At 39.0% G+C, this 20,636-nt stretch overlaps 1 protein-coding gene across 2 annotated transcripts in view; it reads left to right on the forward strand.

Annotated features, from left to right (window-relative positions):
• Nucleotides 1-20,483, forward strand: part of jak1 (Janus kinase 1) — a 39,370-nt gene extending 18,887 nt beyond the window's left edge. For both annotated transcript variants that reach the window (XM_026923022.3, XM_026923012.3), the window contains exons 6-24: nt 1,047-1,395; nt 1,671-1,853; nt 2,156-2,313; nt 2,465-2,579; nt 3,483-3,681; nt 5,703-5,812; nt 6,793-6,948; nt 7,045-7,132; nt 7,598-7,725; nt 9,395-9,530; nt 11,355-11,506; nt 11,613-11,763; nt 13,410-13,498; nt 13,615-13,807; nt 14,609-14,733; nt 15,221-15,393; nt 17,263-17,380; nt 18,710-18,820; nt 19,364-20,483. In XM_026923022.3, the coding sequence (XP_026778823.1) occupies nt 1,047-1,395; nt 1,671-1,853; nt 2,156-2,313; nt 2,465-2,579; nt 3,483-3,681; nt 5,703-5,812; nt 6,793-6,948; nt 7,045-7,132; nt 7,598-7,725; nt 9,395-9,530; nt 11,355-11,506; nt 11,613-11,763; nt 13,410-13,498; nt 13,615-13,807; nt 14,609-14,733; nt 15,221-15,393; nt 17,263-17,380; nt 18,710-18,820; nt 19,364-19,468 (2,839 nt within the window). In that variant the 3' untranslated portion in view covers nt 19,469-20,483. The remainder of the gene's footprint in view (nt 1-1,046; nt 1,396-1,670; nt 1,854-2,155; nt 2,314-2,464; nt 2,580-3,482; nt 3,682-5,702; nt 5,813-6,792; nt 6,949-7,044; nt 7,133-7,597; nt 7,726-9,394; nt 9,531-11,354; nt 11,507-11,612; nt 11,764-13,409; nt 13,499-13,614; nt 13,808-14,608; nt 14,734-15,220; nt 15,394-17,262; nt 17,381-18,709; nt 18,821-19,363) is intronic.
• Nucleotides 20,484-20,636: the final 153 nt, after the last annotated feature.

Raw genomic sequence — 20,636 nt, forward strand, 5'->3', positions numbered from 1 at the left:
TTTAAATATATGTAGGCGATTGTCAATTTACCTGGGTGGAGCGGCCAAGTATGACCATGCATGGGAAACACTGCATTTTTATTAACTTTTATTAATGAGGGAAGGTTTCTAATTTCCTTCATCTTCACTTTCTCTCAAAACCTGGGCAATTTTACCCCATTTAACTTCTGTTTAGAATAAATTATGTACAGAGCATATTTCTCTCATAATTCTCTCATAATTTAAGCACTCAAACCATTTTCTTAGAACAAAATATTTTTGAAGTGACTGCAGTGTTGCAGTATGTATTGCATCATGAATACAGATAAGTGAGCCAGATCCAGTACCTGATTTACAACACTACCTTCACCACTTTTAACTGATGAGCTGGAATACTGGATTGTCTGAAGATTTCTCCACCCTGTTTTTGTAGATTTTGATCTACAGATCTTTGTGTAATACGCGCATTAGATGTTTGAGAACAATGCAGGTTAATCTCTGTAGTTTTTGGCATATTCTTATCCGGCATTTCTTAGATGTTAGAGGCATGCTTTTTGCAGTGCAGCCTTTTAATGTTGTCAGTCCTGTAATGTTCCTGCACTTTGACATTTCAGTGCAAGTTTTCTTGAGTCTTTCTATGCAGTCTGATAATATTTCTGATGCTTCTTAGTTAATAAACTTGCAACTTTGTCATTTTTCAGGACATGAAATGAACCACGGTGACAGGAGGCATAATTTAAAAAATAATTGCTGTAAAACTGAAAAATCAACTAGAACTACTGAAGTACACAGAATAACTCTCCAAAATATATTATATAAGAATTTGATGTGATTTTTAAACATTTCAGATACTAATAAACTTATTTTAATAACTAATAACTTATCTTATAGCTTCTATATATTGAAAAAAAAACATTTTTTTGCATACATAAGCCACTATAATTTGCTATTATAATACTACATACATAAGCCACCATAATTTAATCAAAGCAATATCTCACTTCCTGTTTTCCATTTGACTTTGTTTCTAACATTCATTCTCTTGCTCTTCTTTCTTCCCCTCTCAGCTACAAGCGTTTTATTCCTGAGAGCCTCAACCGCACCATTAAGCAGCGCAGCTTCCTGACTCGTATGCGTATCAGCAACGTTTTTAAGAACTTCCTTAATGAGTTCAACAGCAAGACCATCCGGGACAGTAATATCACCCTATATGACCTGAAGGTGAAGTACCTCTCCACGCTGGAGACGCTGACATGGGGCTTGGGCTGTGAAACGGTGGAACCTAAAAGCCTGCGCGTGTGTGGGGAGGGTGAGGTCTCACCTACACACACCCCCAGCATGGGGGATGAGGGACAGGGTTACGAAGTGCAGGTGTGTGGCACAACTGGCATCTCATGGAGGAAGAAGCTTCAGCAGGTTAGTTGCATCATTCACATGGTTAGAGCACAGAATGTAGATTATATATTATATCAAATATAAGGTAAGACAGAGAGAGAGAGAGAGAGAGAGAGTGATTACAAGAACCCTTGTGTATTACTTACAACTAACTCTAGAATTATTTGCACCATTCAAGAGCGAGCATTCCTTTAAGACTTACATTCACACTAATCTTTTTTTTCCCTAAAATGTTCTGTTCTTGCCATTCTCAAGTTAAGTTTGCCAACCAATATTTTGTATTACCTTCTGAACAGAATGCGCTGACTCTCAAAGACAGAAGTAAATCACGGAAGACAAAGACTGATTACAAACAGAACAATGACAAAACGAACGATGCCAGCAATGGATGGATCCTCTTCTCTGACTTTTATGAAATCACTCACATCGTCACAAAAGAGGCTGGCATCACCATATACAGACAGGACAACAAAACCATGGTAAATTAGCCACATTTATATTTATCACTGATACTGATATACGCTACTATATATCCTGCTATATATTCTATATATCCTACTGCTGTAGGATAATGGTCAGTTTTGCCGGTTGACGGTGTTCTTTATGCATAATCAGTAGATTTTATAAGGAACAAAAATGTGTGACTATCCAGTACCTCTCTGGATTAACTCTTTTTGCACGGTTTATTATGTAATTCTTTTTAAAAAAATGTTGTAAATGTTGTACACGTCTGTTTGTGTGTAATCTGTATGGACACACTGGTCATCTTTTTGTTGTACAGGAGCTACAGTTGGGCTATCGCGAAGAGGCTCTGGCTTTTGCTGCGCTGGTGGACGGATATTTCAGACTGACCGTAGATGCCCATCACTACCTCTGCACTGAGGTAGCGCCTTCTTCTGTGGTACAGAATCTGCAGAACGGCTGCCACGGACCCATCTGGTACAGTATACACCTATACACCCGGCATTAAAAAAAAAAAAACACCCCACCATGAAATCCTTCTAAAGCAACATCACTGTTAGCATATGTGGTTGCAGTTATCAGTGTGTATCAGGGGTTTTAATCTCCTGTGTGTTTATTCTGAGTACAGTACGGAGTATGCCATTCACAAACTGAGGCAGGAGGGCAATGAAGAGGGCTCCTATGTCCTGCGATGGAGCTGTACAGACTATGACTATATCATCATGACTGTCGTCTGCATGGAGGTACTCCAACATATTTAGTCAATCAGGGTGAAGAGGAAAATATGTAGTTTGGATTATAAATGTGATGTTGTTACATTTATTTAAAGCTGCAGTCCATGTTAGGGGTTGCATAGACTAGTCAACCAACATGGTCTCTAGTCGCTGCTGTGAGGAAAAAACAGTGAGGCGAACAGTAAAGAAAGCAGGCTAAATGTATTTTTCAGGCTGGATTAAACCAATTTTGCAGTCAACTGAATTACTTGAATGGCACGTTATCTCTTCCATATCACATTTACGGTTAAGTGTGCTCTTGAAAGAATTCTGATTAACCCCATAGTTTTTTTCTGTTGTCGTTTAAAGCTAATTTTTAAAAAAATAAATTCCTTTCACTGTGGCATTGTGAATTCTGTCGTCCACATAAGCGCATTAAAAGAATTGGTACAATTGGTAATTTGTAGCCTGTGTGCGGCTGTTGATTGTGTGGTTTGTCACTGACTAATAAAATAGCCTAAAATCAGAGATCTCTTTTATCAGTTTTCCTATATCAGTGTCCTTTATCAGTTTTTGCTTATCTATGGGAAAGTAGACTAGTTGACTACATTTTTGGAATTACTGGTCAACCAGTAAAGATTTAGAGTACATAGTAGCAATATTGAGTCAGTAGAGAGAAAATAATGTAAAGCATACTTCTCTTGCACTGCTGTGAGTGATCTGAATGTTAGTTCAAACTCCAAATTTGGTGCAAGTATTATAAAGTCCAATTATGGTGTTTTGTGCGAGAGCATTTATGCAGAGTATCGATGATGAGTATTATGAGTATCGATGCAGAGTCTTTTAGGAGAGAATCTTAATGCACATGGTCCTTGGTTTGTTCACTGTCTAAATGTTTCCTTCAATTCCTCCTTTCTCACTTTTCTCACTCAGCTGGACTTGTGCCAGTCCAGGCCTGTTCCCCAGTATAAGAACTTCCAGATCGAGGTGGGTTCTCAGGGCTTCAGGCTGTTTGGGACAGAAACGTTCAGGACGAGTCTAAAAGAGCTGCTGGAGCACCTGCAGGGTCAGAGCCTCCGCACAGAGAACCTGCGATTTCAGTTGCGCCGCTGCTGTCCTCCACAGCCCCGAGGTACTGTGCGTCCACACCTGATCACTCTCGCACGACACTTTACAGCCAGGAGCACATAGGAACAGTGACAGCTGTTAAGCCTGTTGCATTACATCCAGGCAGGCACAGCATTGCTGAGGAAAAAAGCTGTTACATTGGGTACAATTATTTATCAAAACGTTTAATAATTTTGACTCTGGTGTCTTCAACATATTCCTGATGTTTGATAACATTACTGACCCACGTGCACGTTCAGCACATGCTCTGAAATGTCATTGGTGCATGATGGGTCTTCTACACAGTCAGCCTTTTCACAGCTCACAGCAACCTCCCAGTGCTTGTACTGTAACACTGTTAGGAAATTGTTTTATTGTTTTTTGTAACACGCCTGGTGGAACTGCTTCTTTCGTTAAGCAGGTGGTTACAGACACACTGAAAGACTTTAAGCTTCCCTCAGGCAGACTGAAAGATGATCTCTGTCGCTGCTGTTGGTGGTGGTGTATAAGGATTTCATGTGAAACCAGTGGCGTGCATGTTTCACTACAGCCTCAGGAGCACTTTGCTTGCACAGCTGATGGAGGGCATTCATCTGAAACGTCCTGTTTCTCTGGAAACTTTGTATACAACGCTTAATTATGTGGCTAACGCTGATATTTGAGTAAGGAGGCCAATGGCTCTAGTACAATGAGCCCCCCCCGATACAGTTGAACAATATAATAACAATGGAAATTACCATACAGTTGCTTAACTTTCGAACATTTCTGCTGCAATAACATCATTCATGGACCAGCAACATTTGAATTTTTATTTACGAGCACAGATTCGACCAATTTTGGTTGACCATTCAGAGTGCACACGTGAGCACATGTGAAGAGTGCATGCACAGTTTGTGCAAAACTATTAACGATAAACTCCTTAAATTAGACTAAATTCAGTTAAATTTCAGTTAAATTCAGTATTTACCTGGACTAAGTATTTTCTGTTCAAGATTAGTTATGAAAATTGCAAGCATTTCTAGTTTTTGTGTCCTACGAAACAGGAAAAAATCTCAAGCAATTTTTGCTTGCAGGCTGATAGGCTGATGCAGATTACCTTAAAATGCTGGCTTAATGAATTGGTTGGGCTGATCAACCGCTGATGCACACATGGAGAAACTCATGTTTCACAATGCACAAAGTGAGACACAGGCATACAGAATGACACATGCACACATGGAGGCACATGTAGAGGCAATTGGAGGCACATAGAGATGCAGACACAGACACCCACAAATACATTTATCCTAGCATTCAACCAACGCAAACACGTTGAGGCCAAAAAAGTAAAATGTACGCTCCCTAGTATGTGGCAGCCACGCTGTTTTGTTTACATCTCCATGCCGTACGAGTACATGCTGAGACATTAGTGTCAGGCAGGAATCGTGGTAAATGTGGTTTCCGTTGTTGTTCAGCTCTTGTCTCTTGATCTCAGAGAGGGTTGTTGTGAAACACTTTACCCTGCCTTCAGGTACTAAAGCAAGCGTCTGTAAAGAACATGTTTTCAATCCAAGTAAATCAAAACAAAATCAATAAGATGTTGCAGAAACACATGCATATAATATATACAGAGCTGTAGTATAAGGTTGTCTTTCCCTGTCATCCCTTAAAGACAACTGTGCAGTGTTTATACATATTGTGCGACACCAGGCGACTTCCTCCTCCTTCAGGCAACCACTGTAGAACACACACACACAGAAGTTTACGACAGCAGTGCATAGTAGAGCCGCCCACGTATGCACAAGTTAACCACAAGCCGACACCTTATATAAATAAACTAACTTGTTCTGAATAGTTTTCTTGCAGATTTTACAAGAGTTTGTTTAACTATTTCCATGTGCCTCACACACTCATTCAAACTTACATGCTCTTGTTTTCTGATTTGAATTGTACTCTTCACACTTTCTAAGCAGAGACAAAAGCTTGATATGGACACCAATCAAGTTGCTTACTTACCAAAAATGTTCCCTCTTCACCAATCACAGGCCTTTTTTCTCTGTCTTTTAGAGGTTTCCAATCTTTTGGTGATGACCTCTGACAGAGAGCCCGTCCCACAGAGACAGCCTCAAGTCAGCCAGCTGAGTTTCCACCGCATCCGTAATGAGGAGATTGTCCAGGTACAGCCATATGCCTCTACATTATACGCTATAAACTGTACCCAGACATTATACGGGACATGACAGCGTTTTGTAACATCCTTAAGCGAAATTAATGTGAGGTTATGTATTACCTTTAAGGCTAGGTATGCCTTTTCTTCTCCAGATCACTACCTTGCTTTTTCCCTAAAGGAGGTGCACCATCTTTGCGGAGTGAGGTGTACATGAATTAAAGTTGTCCCTCACCATCAAGGATTTCTATCATGTTTATCATATAGAGGTCATTTTCAGGAGTAATGCTCTACAAACTAATCTTTCGCAGCTGTAGAGCAGGAGCCATAAATACTGGAAATACATTAACTTGTAATATCTACTAAACGAAATATACAAATGCAACTACAAAATAGACAAAATACACAGGGCAGAAAAGTATAGTTTCTGTATACAAGTATGCACATACACAATACACAGTACACAAAATATACATAAATATGGGTGGGTAGTGTACATGCTGAGTGTGCAATGTGCAAAGTAGTGTGTAAACAGCAGGTATGTGGAAACACTAAAATAAAGGTCACTGCACAACTACAAACAGAAAATAAAGACGCTAGTTATACTCAAAGAGTATCTTTCACGTGAGATGCAAGGACAGAACACCACAGCTCATATCAGAAACGTTCACCAACGACTTTTTGCTCATGACACAAACACAATTTTCCACATGGTAAATTTTGTAAGAAGGACTGATAATTATATATTTGTTCATGTCCCTTATTCTGTATTAATGCACTTAACTAGCTAACTAGGATTGCCATACATTATTACACTATTTCAGCTGTCACATTTTAGCTTGCTCACATGGGACTGTGCAGCACTCAGTGGAGCATTTACTTGCCTGGGTTAGCTAATGAATTCCTCATTTGTCCATCCTGATGTACATATTTTACATTTGCTTTGTAACTGCAGAAGTCAAAGGGTGATTTGGTTGTTCTGGTGTTTAGGGAGAACATTTGGGTCTGGGCACCAGGACCAACATCTATGCAGGTGTGCTGAAGATGAAAAGTGAGGATGAGGATGATTTGGGGAGCTGCTGCGCATCACAGGAGGTGAAGGTGGTACTGAAAGTGCTCGGCTCTGGACACAGGGATATATCTCTGGTGAGAACGAATCTCCTCTCTCTCTGTCTGTCCCTCTCATTTTATCTCTCTGTCCCATGTTATTAAAAGAACGTCCCTCTCTCTGTTGTTGTCCAGGCCTTCTTTGAGACAGCCAGCATGATGCGACAGGTCTCACACAAACACATCGCCTTGTTGTTTGGAGTGTGTGTGCATCACCAGGAGAGTAAGTACCGTACATACTTAAGGAGGAGGAGGGGTGGGTGTGTATGTGTGGGTGTGTGTGGGTGTGAGTGAAGGTGCACATATTTTTCAATTTAATTTTGCTCTTGTCAATTTTTAATTATAGTTCATAGTTTAGCTCTTAATTGCTTTTTAAGGTTTGTTTCTGACTGTTTAATGTTGTTTTTTTTGGAATCAGATTAAAAAACACAGTAAAAACACGTCTGATTGCATAAGATGCTAACATTCTTGTGCAATCAAAAGTGCTTTTATTGGCTAATGAACTGACATGACCTGAATTTAAGCTGTACTTCCTGAAAAACACAAGCAGTCTGGAGACAAAACAAGTGTGTTGTGTGTGTGTGTTGTGTGTGTGTGAGAGAGAGGAATGGAAAGATTGTGTTTTTTCTTGTATAATTTTATCATAATAGACTTTATGAGGCTTATCTGTCTGTCTGTCTTCCTCTAGATATTATGGTTGAGGAGTTTGTGCAGTTCGGTCCTCTTGATCTGTTCATGCGCAGAGAGACTGTTCCTCTCAGCACTTCATGGAAGTTCCAGGTGGCCAAACAGCTGGCAAGCGCCCTCAGTTATCTGGTAAACACATACTGAATTGTCTACTAAAATACAAACATGTATAATGCTTTTGGACAAGTGCAACCATATGCTAGTGGTTGATGTTATGGCAGTAATTTTCACTTCTTTGTTGTGTGTGGGAGAAAGTGTCCTAAGGTGCTTCCTAACTCGAGTCTAATCTTAAGTACCTCTTTTTTTAAACAAAATCAAAAAATACCTAGGCCTGTTGGTTAAAAGAATTATAGGTAATAAAAATGAGATCAGGAGCCTTCAGGACTTTCAGCTTTGTCCTTATACATTGGTTAAAGTCCCTGTCATTACAGTGGTTTTCTGATATTGGTCTTACAGAGGTATGTTTTAAGTATTTTTTGCAAAAATACATTTATTAAATTGGGCTATTCCTAGTAAATCAGGTTTTACACATTTAATGAAAACCTCATTACTATTTTTAAATATATTATCTTTCAGACACTAGTGATAGGTGCAGTGTCAGATGGAAGCATCCATGCGTAGGCAGTGCTATCTAAAATTCAGATGTTTTCAACATTTTTATGACAGTCTATAAACAAAACTTCTTAATCTTAATCTCTTTGCAGCAGTAGTGGGTGTTTGATAGTTTTCTTTCTCCTTTTTTGGTGCTTCAGCAATACTTCATCACTACAAAAAAGACAAACACTGCTTTTTCACAGGGTGTTTATTGAACATGAAATCTGAACTTTTTTCCTTCTGTCGCTCTGGATAAGGCCGTCTGCCAAATGCCAGAAATGTTTTCTTAGTTATTGTCCCTCTTCATGTTATGCACTTCACTATGGTATGAATCACTTAAACTGCTTTTTTTCATAATCTTCTCTCAAAATTATTTAGTCTTTTGTCCAGTCACCAAGTCACCTTGCATAGGCCGGGAAAAGATATTAGCCAATAATTTTATGTTGTGGGTGGCACAGTGGTGGAGTGGGTAGCATTGCTGCCTCACAGCTCCAGCATCACTGGTTCACTTCTGAGCTCATGAGGTTTCCTCCGGGGTCTCTGGTTTCCTCTCACCTCCCAGAAACGTGCCAGTGGTGGCTCTAAATTGCCCCTAGGGGTGAAGGAGTGTGTGTGTGTGTGCGCGCATGCTCGCGTGCTCGCGCGTGGTGCCCTGTAATGGACTTACGCCCAGTGTTTCCGGAATAGGCTCCGGATCCACCATGACCCCGACCAGGATAAAGCAATTACTGAAGATGAATGACATTTTAAATTAGCTGATTCATTATGTAATGTCATTATATAATGTTATTATTTAATGCCATGTCCAGCTTAAAGACTGTGATATTTCACTTGGAAATATATCCTGCTATGGAAAAAATGTGCTATGATTTCCATTCTCTTTTGTCCTTAATTGAAACAAAAGTATGTCTTACCCTTTGTATGTCATATTTTCGTGTAATTTATATGTCTTTTATATTATGTTGGAACATGGGAGAAAACAGAAAAACAAATGTTTTAGAAGTTACAGGCTAATGGTGTCTTTAAAAAATGACCAACCCTTGTGAAAACTGTTTCAGATGGACCTCTTCTCATCACTACACTTGTGGATTCTGTACAGAAGCTATTATAAATTATAATACCTGTTATAAATTCCAGCTTCAAACAGAAATTCCAGCTTTCAGACATTTAGTAAATTAAATGTTTGTATTTGTGTGTCCTGTAGGAGGATAAGAAGCTTGTGCATGGGTACGTTTGTGCTAAGAACATTCTTTTGGCTCGAGACGGACTGGACAGCGATGGCGGTCCCTTCATCAAGCTTAGTGACCCTGGCATCCCCATCACCGTGCTAACCCGAGAGGGTAAGAGCCTTCATATTTTAAAGTGTCCCAGTCTACAGCGCGGACCTGCTTATATCAGTTAAGTACAGGAGGACGGACACAAAAAATGAATGAAAGAAAGACAAAGAAGCAAGAACTGGCCAGACATGCTAACACGTCATTACTGTCAGTGCAAAATGACATTTTCTGGATGCTTTCAGTGGCAGAGGGTCAGTGTATGATGTACAACAGACATAACATATAACATTAAACCCCCTGACAGGTGAAGTGAATAACATTGATTATCTCGTTACAGTGACACCTGTCAAGGGGTATTAGGCAGCAAGTGAACAGTCATTTATTGAAGTTGATGTGTTGGAAGCAGGTAAAATGGACAAGCGTAAGGATCTGAGCAACTTTGACAAAGGCCAGATTGTGATGGCTAGACGACTGGGTCAGAGCATCTTCAAAACGGCAGGTCTTGTGGGGTGTTGCCAGTATGCAGTGGTTAGTACCTACCCAAGGACAACCGGTGAACGGGCGACATGGGCACCCAAGGCTCACTAATGTGCGTGGGGAGCGAAGGCTGGGGAGCGAAGGCTGGGGAGCGAAGGCTGGGGAGCGAAGGCTAGGGACCTCCACAATATTAGGAAGGTGCTTTTAATGTTATGGCTGATCAGTGTAGTATTTTGACTGTGAGTATTAGTTGATGACCCTTCTATTAAGACAGTGACATGACTTGAACGTATACAAAAAACTGGCCGTGTAGCTGTTACTATGAAGAGTATGATTTTTTAAATTTTTTTGATCTGATGATATGAAGCTATATTACAAAATAGTGTGAAACATGCATACAGTCGAAGCGTTAAAGTATTATATCTCGAGGGCTACAGATCAGTTACATACTATTAAATACATTTACTGCTGTACAGTATCTCACGTTAGCAAACTCAAAAGGTAACGACAGACGCTCATGAGCAGTTTAATGTGGTGTGTTTTCTGTAGCATGTAAGATGAAGGTGTGTGCTGCAGCTGTGGAATGCGAGGACAGATTTGTGTAACTGACAGGAATTCTGCTGGCCCTCATCCAGCCACTCTGTACTAAACCGCAATGGCCCAGAATGCTCCTGCAGAGCAGCGCACTTGGAGGAAGGACTGGTTTTGTGTGTTTGTGAGGGAGAGGAATAGAATACTAAAAGCTCAAATACAGAGCTGTCAGCAGTGCCTTTCTTTCATAAACATATTTTAAAACATATTGCACACTTTCTGTGAAATAGTGACTCTTCCAGTATTACACTATTTGTTCTACTGATGGAGAGAGATTTTTTGTCTGCAGAATTTCACACCTGTGGTGAACTTTGAAATGTAAATTTGCTTTGTTGACTAGTTTGGCTGTATTTACCTCTGAAGGGCCGGCCCGTCGTATTGCAGCACGGAAGAGCCAAAATGGAGAAAGAGCTAATTTTAGCAGCCATGAGATTTTATATAAAACTTTCTGACCTAAAAAAGAAAAAAGAGGCATCATGTTAAGCATGCTGTATTAGATGGTATAACTGTATTTGACTTTAAAAAATATTTATAGTAGGTTATCTGGCTTTCTTGTAACCAACTGACAGGTTAGAAAGCGATGATTAAAGCAATAATGCATTTACAAAGCGGGTGAAACCAGCATTATTATCGCTAGTTACAGCAGCAGTGCCTACAATAGAGGATTTTTTTTTCCATTTTTCATCTTCCTTTTCCACCTTTTGTTACATTTATTTTCCAAGGAGATGCCAATTTCCAGTGTGACAGCGACTGTAATCTTAGGACCTGATTGTAACAAAATGTTTATATAGCAATCCTTGCATGCTTGTGCTTGTTCAGAGTGTGTGGACCGGATTCCTTGGATTGCTCCCGAGTGTGTGCAGGATACGGCTAACCTGAGCGTAGCAGCAGATAAGTGGGGCTTTGGCACAACTCTGTGGGAGATATGCTATAACGGAGAAATTCCTCTGAAAGACAAGAAACTCACTGAGGTAAATGCAAACACCCACAGACACATAAGAAAAAAACCCAGGCTATTGGAATGTCTTCTCAATGTTTAGCCTTGTTCTAATTTTATTTTTTTTTTCATCTGAGCAGAAGGAGAGGTTTTACGCAGCTCAGTGTCACTTGGCCACACCAGACTGTGAGGAGCTTGCCAATCTCATGACCCACTGCATGACCTACGACCCTCACCAAAGACCCTTCTTCAGGGCCATTGTCCGAGACATTGACATGGTGGAAAAACAGAGTAAGACCTGCTCAAATCTGCTTGCCTTAAATGTGTCAAATTTTGAAGTAATTTCAGTTGTGGATTCTTAAACAACTTTCATCCAGAGCACTGCACTCTGTTGTGTCTAAGCCAAAATAATTTATCAGCCCTGCACTTTAGCCAAGTGTTCAGTCTCATAGCTTGTATTTTAATAAGTCTTTTACAATCTCTTAGATTATGTTGGTCTCAGAAAAAGCATTTGTATTCCACAACTCTGCTTTTCGATACCCATGAAACCGTATAACCATATATTTAAATCTTTAAAGGTGTGTAATCCTTTCTTAAATTTTTTGCACACTGAGTGCATTGTTATTCATGAAATTAATTGGATAAAAAGAATATGCTTCTATTCAACTAATTTATATAGAAGAAATTTAAATAATACAGATTACCCGCTATGTGCGATCAAAAACGTGTCATTAGGATTGGCTTCAGTTTGCTCAGTTCTGTTTGAAGTGTGTATGTAAATGTTTTTCTACCAATTGATCCGGATTATTAACAAATTATTAGGCTACTGATGAGCTCTGCTGCATGACAAACAAGGTTAATTAGTAATTAATAGATTCACTGTACTGCATGGGAGTGACTGGGTCAAATAGTCCAGAATTATTGGCACCCTTGGTAAAGATACGTTTAAAAATAAGGTACAAAGATACAAAAAAAATGTCTTTTTGGTTTATTAGAATAATCTCACTGAAAATGAGAGAAATCTAACCATTATTTGAAGTAAATGTATTCTAAGGAATATTATTCTTATTAATAATACATTTTTAACAAAGGTATGAGGCACTGTTATTTGAACAAAATGTGACTGAACATGAACAATCTGGCTCCCATTTTATTTTTTACTTTATTAAGTTAACCTGAGTGCATAGAAAATTTTAAGTGGTCATGTGTGACTTCCTGTTTAACTAGGTTAAAAATATAAAGTGACACCAAGGCCCGTTGTCATTTTTTGACATGAGGGTGATGAGAGAAATGTGTGTTGACCTTCAGGATTCATGCAACAGCTAATAAAAATAGCTAGAAAAATGTCTAGAAAAATACCCGTATTCACTGTAGCTGTAATGGGCTAAAATAATTCCTGAGCTGACTCTACTTGTCAAAACAGAGATAAACTTTATTCATGGACATTTTTAAAGGACACTTGTTTAAAACAATGACCCCTTGTGGTTTGAAATAAGGCCTGCAATATTGAGTAGTAATGCTAAAAATCCGTTTATTTCAGTGAAACATAAACAAAAAATACCAGTCAAAAGTTTGGACACACTAGATTGAATATGTTTTTCTTTATTGTTTTAAAGACAAGTAAGTGTAGTCTTTACAAGTTTGACTGTCGTAAGTAAGTGATGTTAATTCTCATGTATGGATTTATTTCTGAATCACAATGTATTTTAACAAGTAGCTGATATATTAAATTGTTTCCATAAGGAGTTTTCATGCAGAACATAGGAGAAGCAGCGAGAAGCTAGGCCTACATGGAAATTTTAATGAAGCTGGCTGAGAAGATGCTAAGAGTGTGCTAAGCTTCATCACAAATGCTGTTGAAGATTTAACATACAAATGTTTTAGCTGGTAGTGTATATGATTCTAAATCTTTAATGCATTATGTGTCTTGTCTGTAGATCCCTCTATTAAGCCTGTACCCACCCTAGAGGTCGACCCCACCGTGTTTGAGAAGAGATTCCTCAAGAAGATCAGAGACCTGGGAGAGGTAATTTCCCATCTCTGATAGTAGCTCTGATAGTGGAACGCTATTGTGTGTACAGGATTACATAGACATTTGTGCCAGGTGGAGTGAAGTCATTTTGGTGTGTGTGTTTGTGACAGGGGCATTTTGGAAAGGTGGAGCTGTGCCGATATGACCCGCGCGGGGATCGGACAGGAGAGCTGGTGGCAGTAAAGTCCCTGAAACCAGAGAGCCGAGAAGAGCAAAGCGGCAATCTGTGGTGTGAAATTGACATCCTGAAAGAGCTCTACCATGAGAACATTGTCAAATACAAAGGCATCTGCCAGGAGGAGGGTACTGAATACCAACCAAAACACTTATTTTGTTGTCAGGATTAGGGATGGGCACGAGTACTCAGAAGAGACATCAATGATCGATCATTAAAACGATGATCTTGCAGTTTTTTTTCTCCATTTTATGGGATTAAAAACTGCATGATCATCGTTTTAATGATATAAGGTTACAACCTAGATGTTCAACATAATGGAGAAGCACACACACCGGACGGAGCACTACTGTATGGAAGAGAACGTAGGTTCTTTTGGTGTGCCTCTCACCTTTTAAAAGTGTTTATGGATGGTTATGTAAAGTAACTATTTTCATCTTGGAAAAAACGTGATGGTTATGGCAACTCTGCAGCACAACACTGGTCAAGTTGTCCGCTTCTGCTTTTACACATTTCTGCCAGCCACGCAAACAGCAGTGCGCGCATACTACTATAATTACGGTAACCGGGGAAAAAGCTGAGAGATAATTTATTGATTTTGGCCAGCTGGTCTTCACATTATGACAATATATGATGCTTGTATTTTTTGTAATTTTTTGTAACAAACAAGCCTGTAATAAGCCTTGAACAAGTGTGACACTGAAACAACAAGATACATTGCGGAAGCAAAAGACGTACGTGTTACATACAGTATTTGAACATAGACAACAGTGTAGTTCTCCCGCGTACTTGATGAGTACTCGAGTAATTACTTCGAGTATACAGAATGACCAAAATGCCCATCCCTAGTCAGGCTATATTTTATTGTTAAACTTTAAAAACCCTTGTATAAATATGAAGCCTTTCCTTACGCCTCTACTTTGTTTTAGGTGGCAGATCCACCAAACTCATTATGGAGTATTTACCAGCAGGCAGTCTGAAGGAATACTTGCCCAGGAACAAACTACAGACCAATCTGAAGACCCTGCTAAGCTACGCTGTCCAAATCTGCCAGGTCAGCTACTCCATATCCCTTACACACGAGAGCTGTATACCCTTCTAGATTGCCACCTCCACTGTGAGGGTTAATGTTAAACTGCTGTTACTCTTTCTTCAGGCCACATGACAGTATTTAGTATGTTTCTGAGTTCTATAGTTTGAAGATAGAATTCACAATTTGTGCAAAAAAAAAGGAAAGGAAAAAAACCTCTTGTGTAACAGTCAGAATGGAATCTGATGGCAGTCAACTTTTAACTGAACACATTTCTCATATTTGGAATGCAAAGAAATTACTACAGAAAAATACAAAGAAATTAAGTGATGTAAGTCAGGTCACATCTTAGTAGTACAGTGTAGCTAGTATATAGTATAGTAGTATATACTACCAGTCAAATGTTTGGATCCACTAGACTGACATTCTTTTCATTGTCTTAAAACATTTTGCTGGGTAGTTTGGACACCTTAGCCATTTTCTTTACTTGTGTTTGCTCTGTGTATAACAGGGTATGGATTATCTGGGCTCTCGGAATTACATCCACCGAGACCTGGCTGCTCGGAACGTCCTGGTGGAGAACGAGAGCACGGTGAAGATTGGAGACTTTGGCCTGACTAAAAGCATTAAAGACAACGAGGGCTATTACACAGTGAAGGATGACCTGGACAGCCCTGTGTTTTGGTAGGCTCTTCTGATGATACAATAACATGGAAAAGTAATGGACCATTAAGTCATTTATTGCCACGTGTACATATTTGCGATGTGCACAGGTATTTGAATACTGAACTCATGGTTTGGGTAAGCATTATTCCCTATGTTCACATGAGGTCAGTGAAAAAAATATAAGCCATGCCTAGTGATATTTTGATACAGAGATCAAATCGGTGATATTTTGATCCAGCAATGTACATTGTGGTGTGTAAGTTTTAGGTGTACATCGGAAATGAAGTCTCAAAGGCAGGTGTTTTTACTTTCATGAGCAGGAGCAGGCAACCAAAGAGAGAGAATACAATTCCAGTAACCTTCAGTTAAAAAAAAAAAAAAAAAACATTGGAAGTCTAAACTACAGTTCTTTCACAAAGTTTACATTTTAACAGAAGTCACAGTGGATGCTGCTTCAGCAGGGCTTCAGGCTGAAATAGTGAGGAAAAAATAATACGATTACACCACGTGAAATATGACCTCCACTTTTCCCTCTTCTGTGATTAAAAAAATATCTGTTTTTAACTCTTATACATATTTGAATATTAAATGTACACAAAAAGAGCATCTCTGCTACATCAGAATTCCTATGTGCGTTAGTTTAAAATGCAGGTGCTGCACCAACAGTCAGTCTAATGTTTACATTGTACAGGTACTTGATGTGTCTAGTTTGTTTGTTAGTTAGTTAATTAATTAATTAGGTAATTAATTAATTAACTAATTACCTTACCCAGTCTGCTAGTAACAATGACAGAATCATGGGTGGCCAACAAAGGTTTAAAGTGCATAGTGGTAGTTAAATAATTTACACCATAAATAGACTGCAATTTGGCTTAAGTTGAGACCGTGCAATTCCAGTTCAGTTAAGCAGGAATCTCATCTGACACATGCTAACAGTGGTGAATCAACAGTCAATCTTGTAAAGACCTGCTGCACCTAGGAAATCCCATTAAATGGGCTATGATTATACAAGTATTTGGGACACATTATTATTATTATTATTATTATTATTATTTTATCAGGGCACCAGGTTCACATTCCTTATCGAAAACATTGAACATCTTAGTACATTACCGGTGTAAAATGACTGAAGGGTGCGATCAGTTCACAGTTTAATAGCATTAAACAGCAGTTCCAGCATGCTATCTAGTTTAGCTAAGGATTGTGATAAAGTATATTTTGAAAGGTTGGGCTACTATTTAATAAATCAGAGAAAATGTGACCATGCAAATCAAGACTCATTGCTTCCTGTGTCAACTGCGAGCAAGCTAGGAAGGACAAAGCAGCATTCACACTCTGTTATTTCATTCAAAGCTCCCTGCGTTACCTATTTAGGATAAAGGTGTAGAAATGTTCCTAGGCCATTTTAATCATTTCCTGGACATTAAAATGTATTGAATGATATCTATTATATTGATATATCATCATTATATTAATATTATCATATTGATTAATTTAGTTTAATTTACACCCTCAGGCATACAATAATATCAATTAAGGAAGTGCAGGGCCAGTGTTTTGACCAGATTTATTACTTATACAAGATTTAAATAATTAAACAGCCGCTTTGCATGCTGATACAAACACTTTAAAACTACATAATATCTAAAAATACGCATGTTATATAAGTAACCTTATTTAAATAAACATCCCTTGTATACTCAGTCTGTCAACCTTTGACAGATTATGAAAGCCTTTCCAGTTTGCATGTTCCCTTTGTGTACAGAGTGTTCAGGTTTCTTATTGATTAGATATGTGGCCATATGGCTCATGCTGTTGGAGCTGTCTGTCATGGCGTATTAGCAGTGATCGTGTGTGTGACAGTATGTCTCTCTCTGCATGGTTTAGGTATGCTCCAGAATGCCTGGTTCACTGTAAGTTCTACAGGGCATCAGATGTCTGGTCATTTGGAGTGACTATGTACGAACTCCTGACATACTGCGATGCCTCGTGCAGCCCCATGTCGGTAAGCAGTCTGTTAAACTCTGATGACCCCGGTTTGAATGATTCACAGCCCACTAGTCCGTTAGAGGTGAAGAGTGAAGTCCAGATTTTATGTTCCAATATTTTGAACATTTTGTATATATATTGCACTATATATTGCAGTGTACACATATTTATGGAAACAAAACCTAAAGTGACTACTGAAAGACGACTTGACTCAGAAGTATGAGTAATGGAATATTGGAACCATGACGCCAGTCACGTTGTTGTGACCAGGCATGTTGGCGTCATGATGCTGAAAAATATTTGTAAATACTGTTCCATTTTCCATCACTCAGCACTCAATGATGAATGCATAAGCCAGCCTTAACCAGCCCACAGCTACGCATCTCTTTTTGCAGACGTTTTGCAATGAGTGATATTTTAAGGCACTTACGTTTGTAGGTTTGCTCAATCACAGTGAAAACAGTACTTGGAAATCTCTTAGTGGCTGACAACTGCCTCATCTACACACCTTTATACCACCATGCTGTTTAATTCTCAAATCTGATTGGTCAGAAGGTGTTGAATTATTTTGTATAACATCACAGCTTTGACAGTAGTGTCGGCTGGAAGACACTAATGCACTTGTTCAAATAAGTTATCATTTCTGTAGTAACAGCTCATTCAGAGGGATTTGTATGGTGGATGCTCCATGTAATAGAAATTGAGAGAACAACTGTTTATAGATGTTATAGCATAAGTGGTAACAGGAATGATCCACAACATTAAATGTAACTAAAAAAGGATAAAAAGAATGATGTGTGATTCTTTAACAATTTTTTTTAAATCACTGCTGTAGTATAAGAGTGATAAAATGCTGTGGGATGTGCTGTTATTGGAACGTCAAGGCAACTTGTCAGGCCACGTTCCCTGTGTCTTTAAAGAAACAATCACACAGAGACCCAAATTGTTATTCCTCTGTCCAGTAAAGAATCTGTTTAAGCTTTGATCGAATTGAAGGTGTGAGACTTGTGTAGAGATTTGTTTGAACTCGGCCCTTCACTGAGTGAAACACTGCTCTACTGTCCGCTGCTAATGAAAGAGCTTTTTGTTCAGCGAGGCCGAGCGGAGGCTCACTCTCTCTCTGCCAGATGGTGCCAGTCTGTGTCCATGGTGGCAGATGTCATGTTAAAAGTGTGTTCACACTGGTACCCGCACAATCCCCTCTGGAGACAGTATGGAGAGTATTGTGTTACTGAAAATAATTGATAATAATTGATTATTGGAAAAAATGAAGCAAAGTTGCCAGACAGATGAAGCCTTGTTTATAATTTAGCACACAGCTGAAGTTCTGCTCTGTCCCCACCAGGTCTTCCTCAAAATGATTGGACCAACCCATGGCCAGATGACAGTCACCAGATTGGTCAAGGTTCTGGAGGAGGGGAAGAGATTGCCTAAGCCAGAGATCTGCTCAGACAAGGTAAAACATTTACCACACACAGATTAGCTAATATAGGATGAATATGAAATGCAAAGTTGTTGTGCATTTCATAAGCAACATGTTGTGTCCTCTGTAGTGTCTGTGTTGCCTCAAGTCAGTCCGGTCACTTCAGCAGGCTGGCAATGTGTGTGCCAATCATATTGTAGTTTACAGTTTTTAAATAAGTTTGAATGTTTTTTTTTTCATTTGTAATTTAATATTTTATGTGCCTTTGTTCTTTGTTAATTCCTGTTAGTAAAATAACAATTTTTTTTATTTTTGAAGAGATTATTATTTAGTACTTAATTTTTATTCAATGCCACACAGTAAGTTATTACTAAAAACCAGACATGCACTTTTTTAAGTGTACAGTTTAGTGTCAGTTCATATGTTGTATATGTTGTAAATAATAATATTAACAAAATTAAGTGTACGTAGTTTTACTCTCAGTGGTTGCTGACTTTTCGGCACCCTGTAGTTTAAGTCTAATTTTATTTTAGTTTAGCAGATTTTTTTCACTAACTAAACCGTCTCTTGTGTCAGGTGTACGCTTTAATGAAGAGGTGCTGGGAGAGCACACCTGACAAAAGGATCGATTTCAAAGGCCTCATCGCTGCTTTTCAGCAAATGCTTGGTGACGGCATGTAACCATGGAAATCAGCTGCATTACACACTCCACCTGCCTGACCAGAGACAGTGCGAGGGGTCGCCACGGTGAACTTTTTACTCAAAGAAGACTTCAGGAGAACATTTTCCACTGACTTGTCCAGAAGGATCTTTCACATGCTGTGTTATATTGTTTTACTCACATACTGTGTGTCACGGTATTACCACAGAGTGCAGCCATTATGCAAAGTGACATCATCACTCAACCACAGGGCACAAAGCAGCACCTACATCACTCACTATGAGTTTGCAAGTATAGACCTACACGCCTCTATTCTGTTAAACATACACCTACACTTCCTCTACTGAAATCAGTGACTGCACCGAATTATTACTTTGTGTTCAATGCCATTTTATATTCTTAATGTACTTTTTGCAGAGCTGTGTTACACAGTTTCAGCAGTGTGCGTTTGTGTAATCGGTCATTTGTGCAATGCAGGATGTTGTTTGCTGAAACGTGTCACATGTCGCACGTACAAAGAGAGAAAGAAAAGCTACAGGAAGTGTTTTGCCACGTGTCATGAGGCAGATTTGCTTGTGAAGCTGGATTTGTGCTGCCGAGGGGACGACACGTCTGCACGGAGATATGCAGAGTTGGGAGAATGTTTCTCCTTTTCCATGGAACGTTCTGGAACAGCACTTGGTCCTGTGTTTTCATATGATTTTATTTCTCATGCAGTTCCCTCTTCTCTTGAGCCTTCTCTTTTCCATGAAAGACTGAAAAGGACATGCATCTTGGAATCTGGAAGGCAGTATTTTTTTGCCGTGCATTGATTGACATTAAATGCCTACAATAGGCACTAGAGGACAGTAGAGATTACAGAATATCCCCTTATATCTAGTAAGACGTATACTTGCTTAAATCTTACATAAACTAAAATAGCATTTTAAATCTGGAAATCGCTGAGCCTGAATATTTTATCATTTGTATCTATAGAAATTAAAGGCAAAATATATTGGGGCCAGTATGCATTGTTATAAAGATGTATTCTCATTATCCTCATTGTAACTGAACTCTTTTCTCATCTCCTGGGTAAATGTATCATTTTTGTTTTCTGGTCTTACAATGGATGGTTTTGTGTAAATATTCAGTTTGTCATTACTTCTAATGCTGATGCACTGTAAGGCAACAGTATGGTGCTGAGTGAAA

Source organism: Pangasianodon hypophthalmus, chromosome 2 (assembly GCF_027358585.1).
Source record: "Pangasianodon hypophthalmus isolate fPanHyp1 chromosome 2, fPanHyp1.pri, whole genome shotgun sequence".
Taxonomy (NCBI): domain Eukaryota; kingdom Metazoa; phylum Chordata; class Actinopteri; order Siluriformes; family Pangasiidae; genus Pangasianodon; species Pangasianodon hypophthalmus.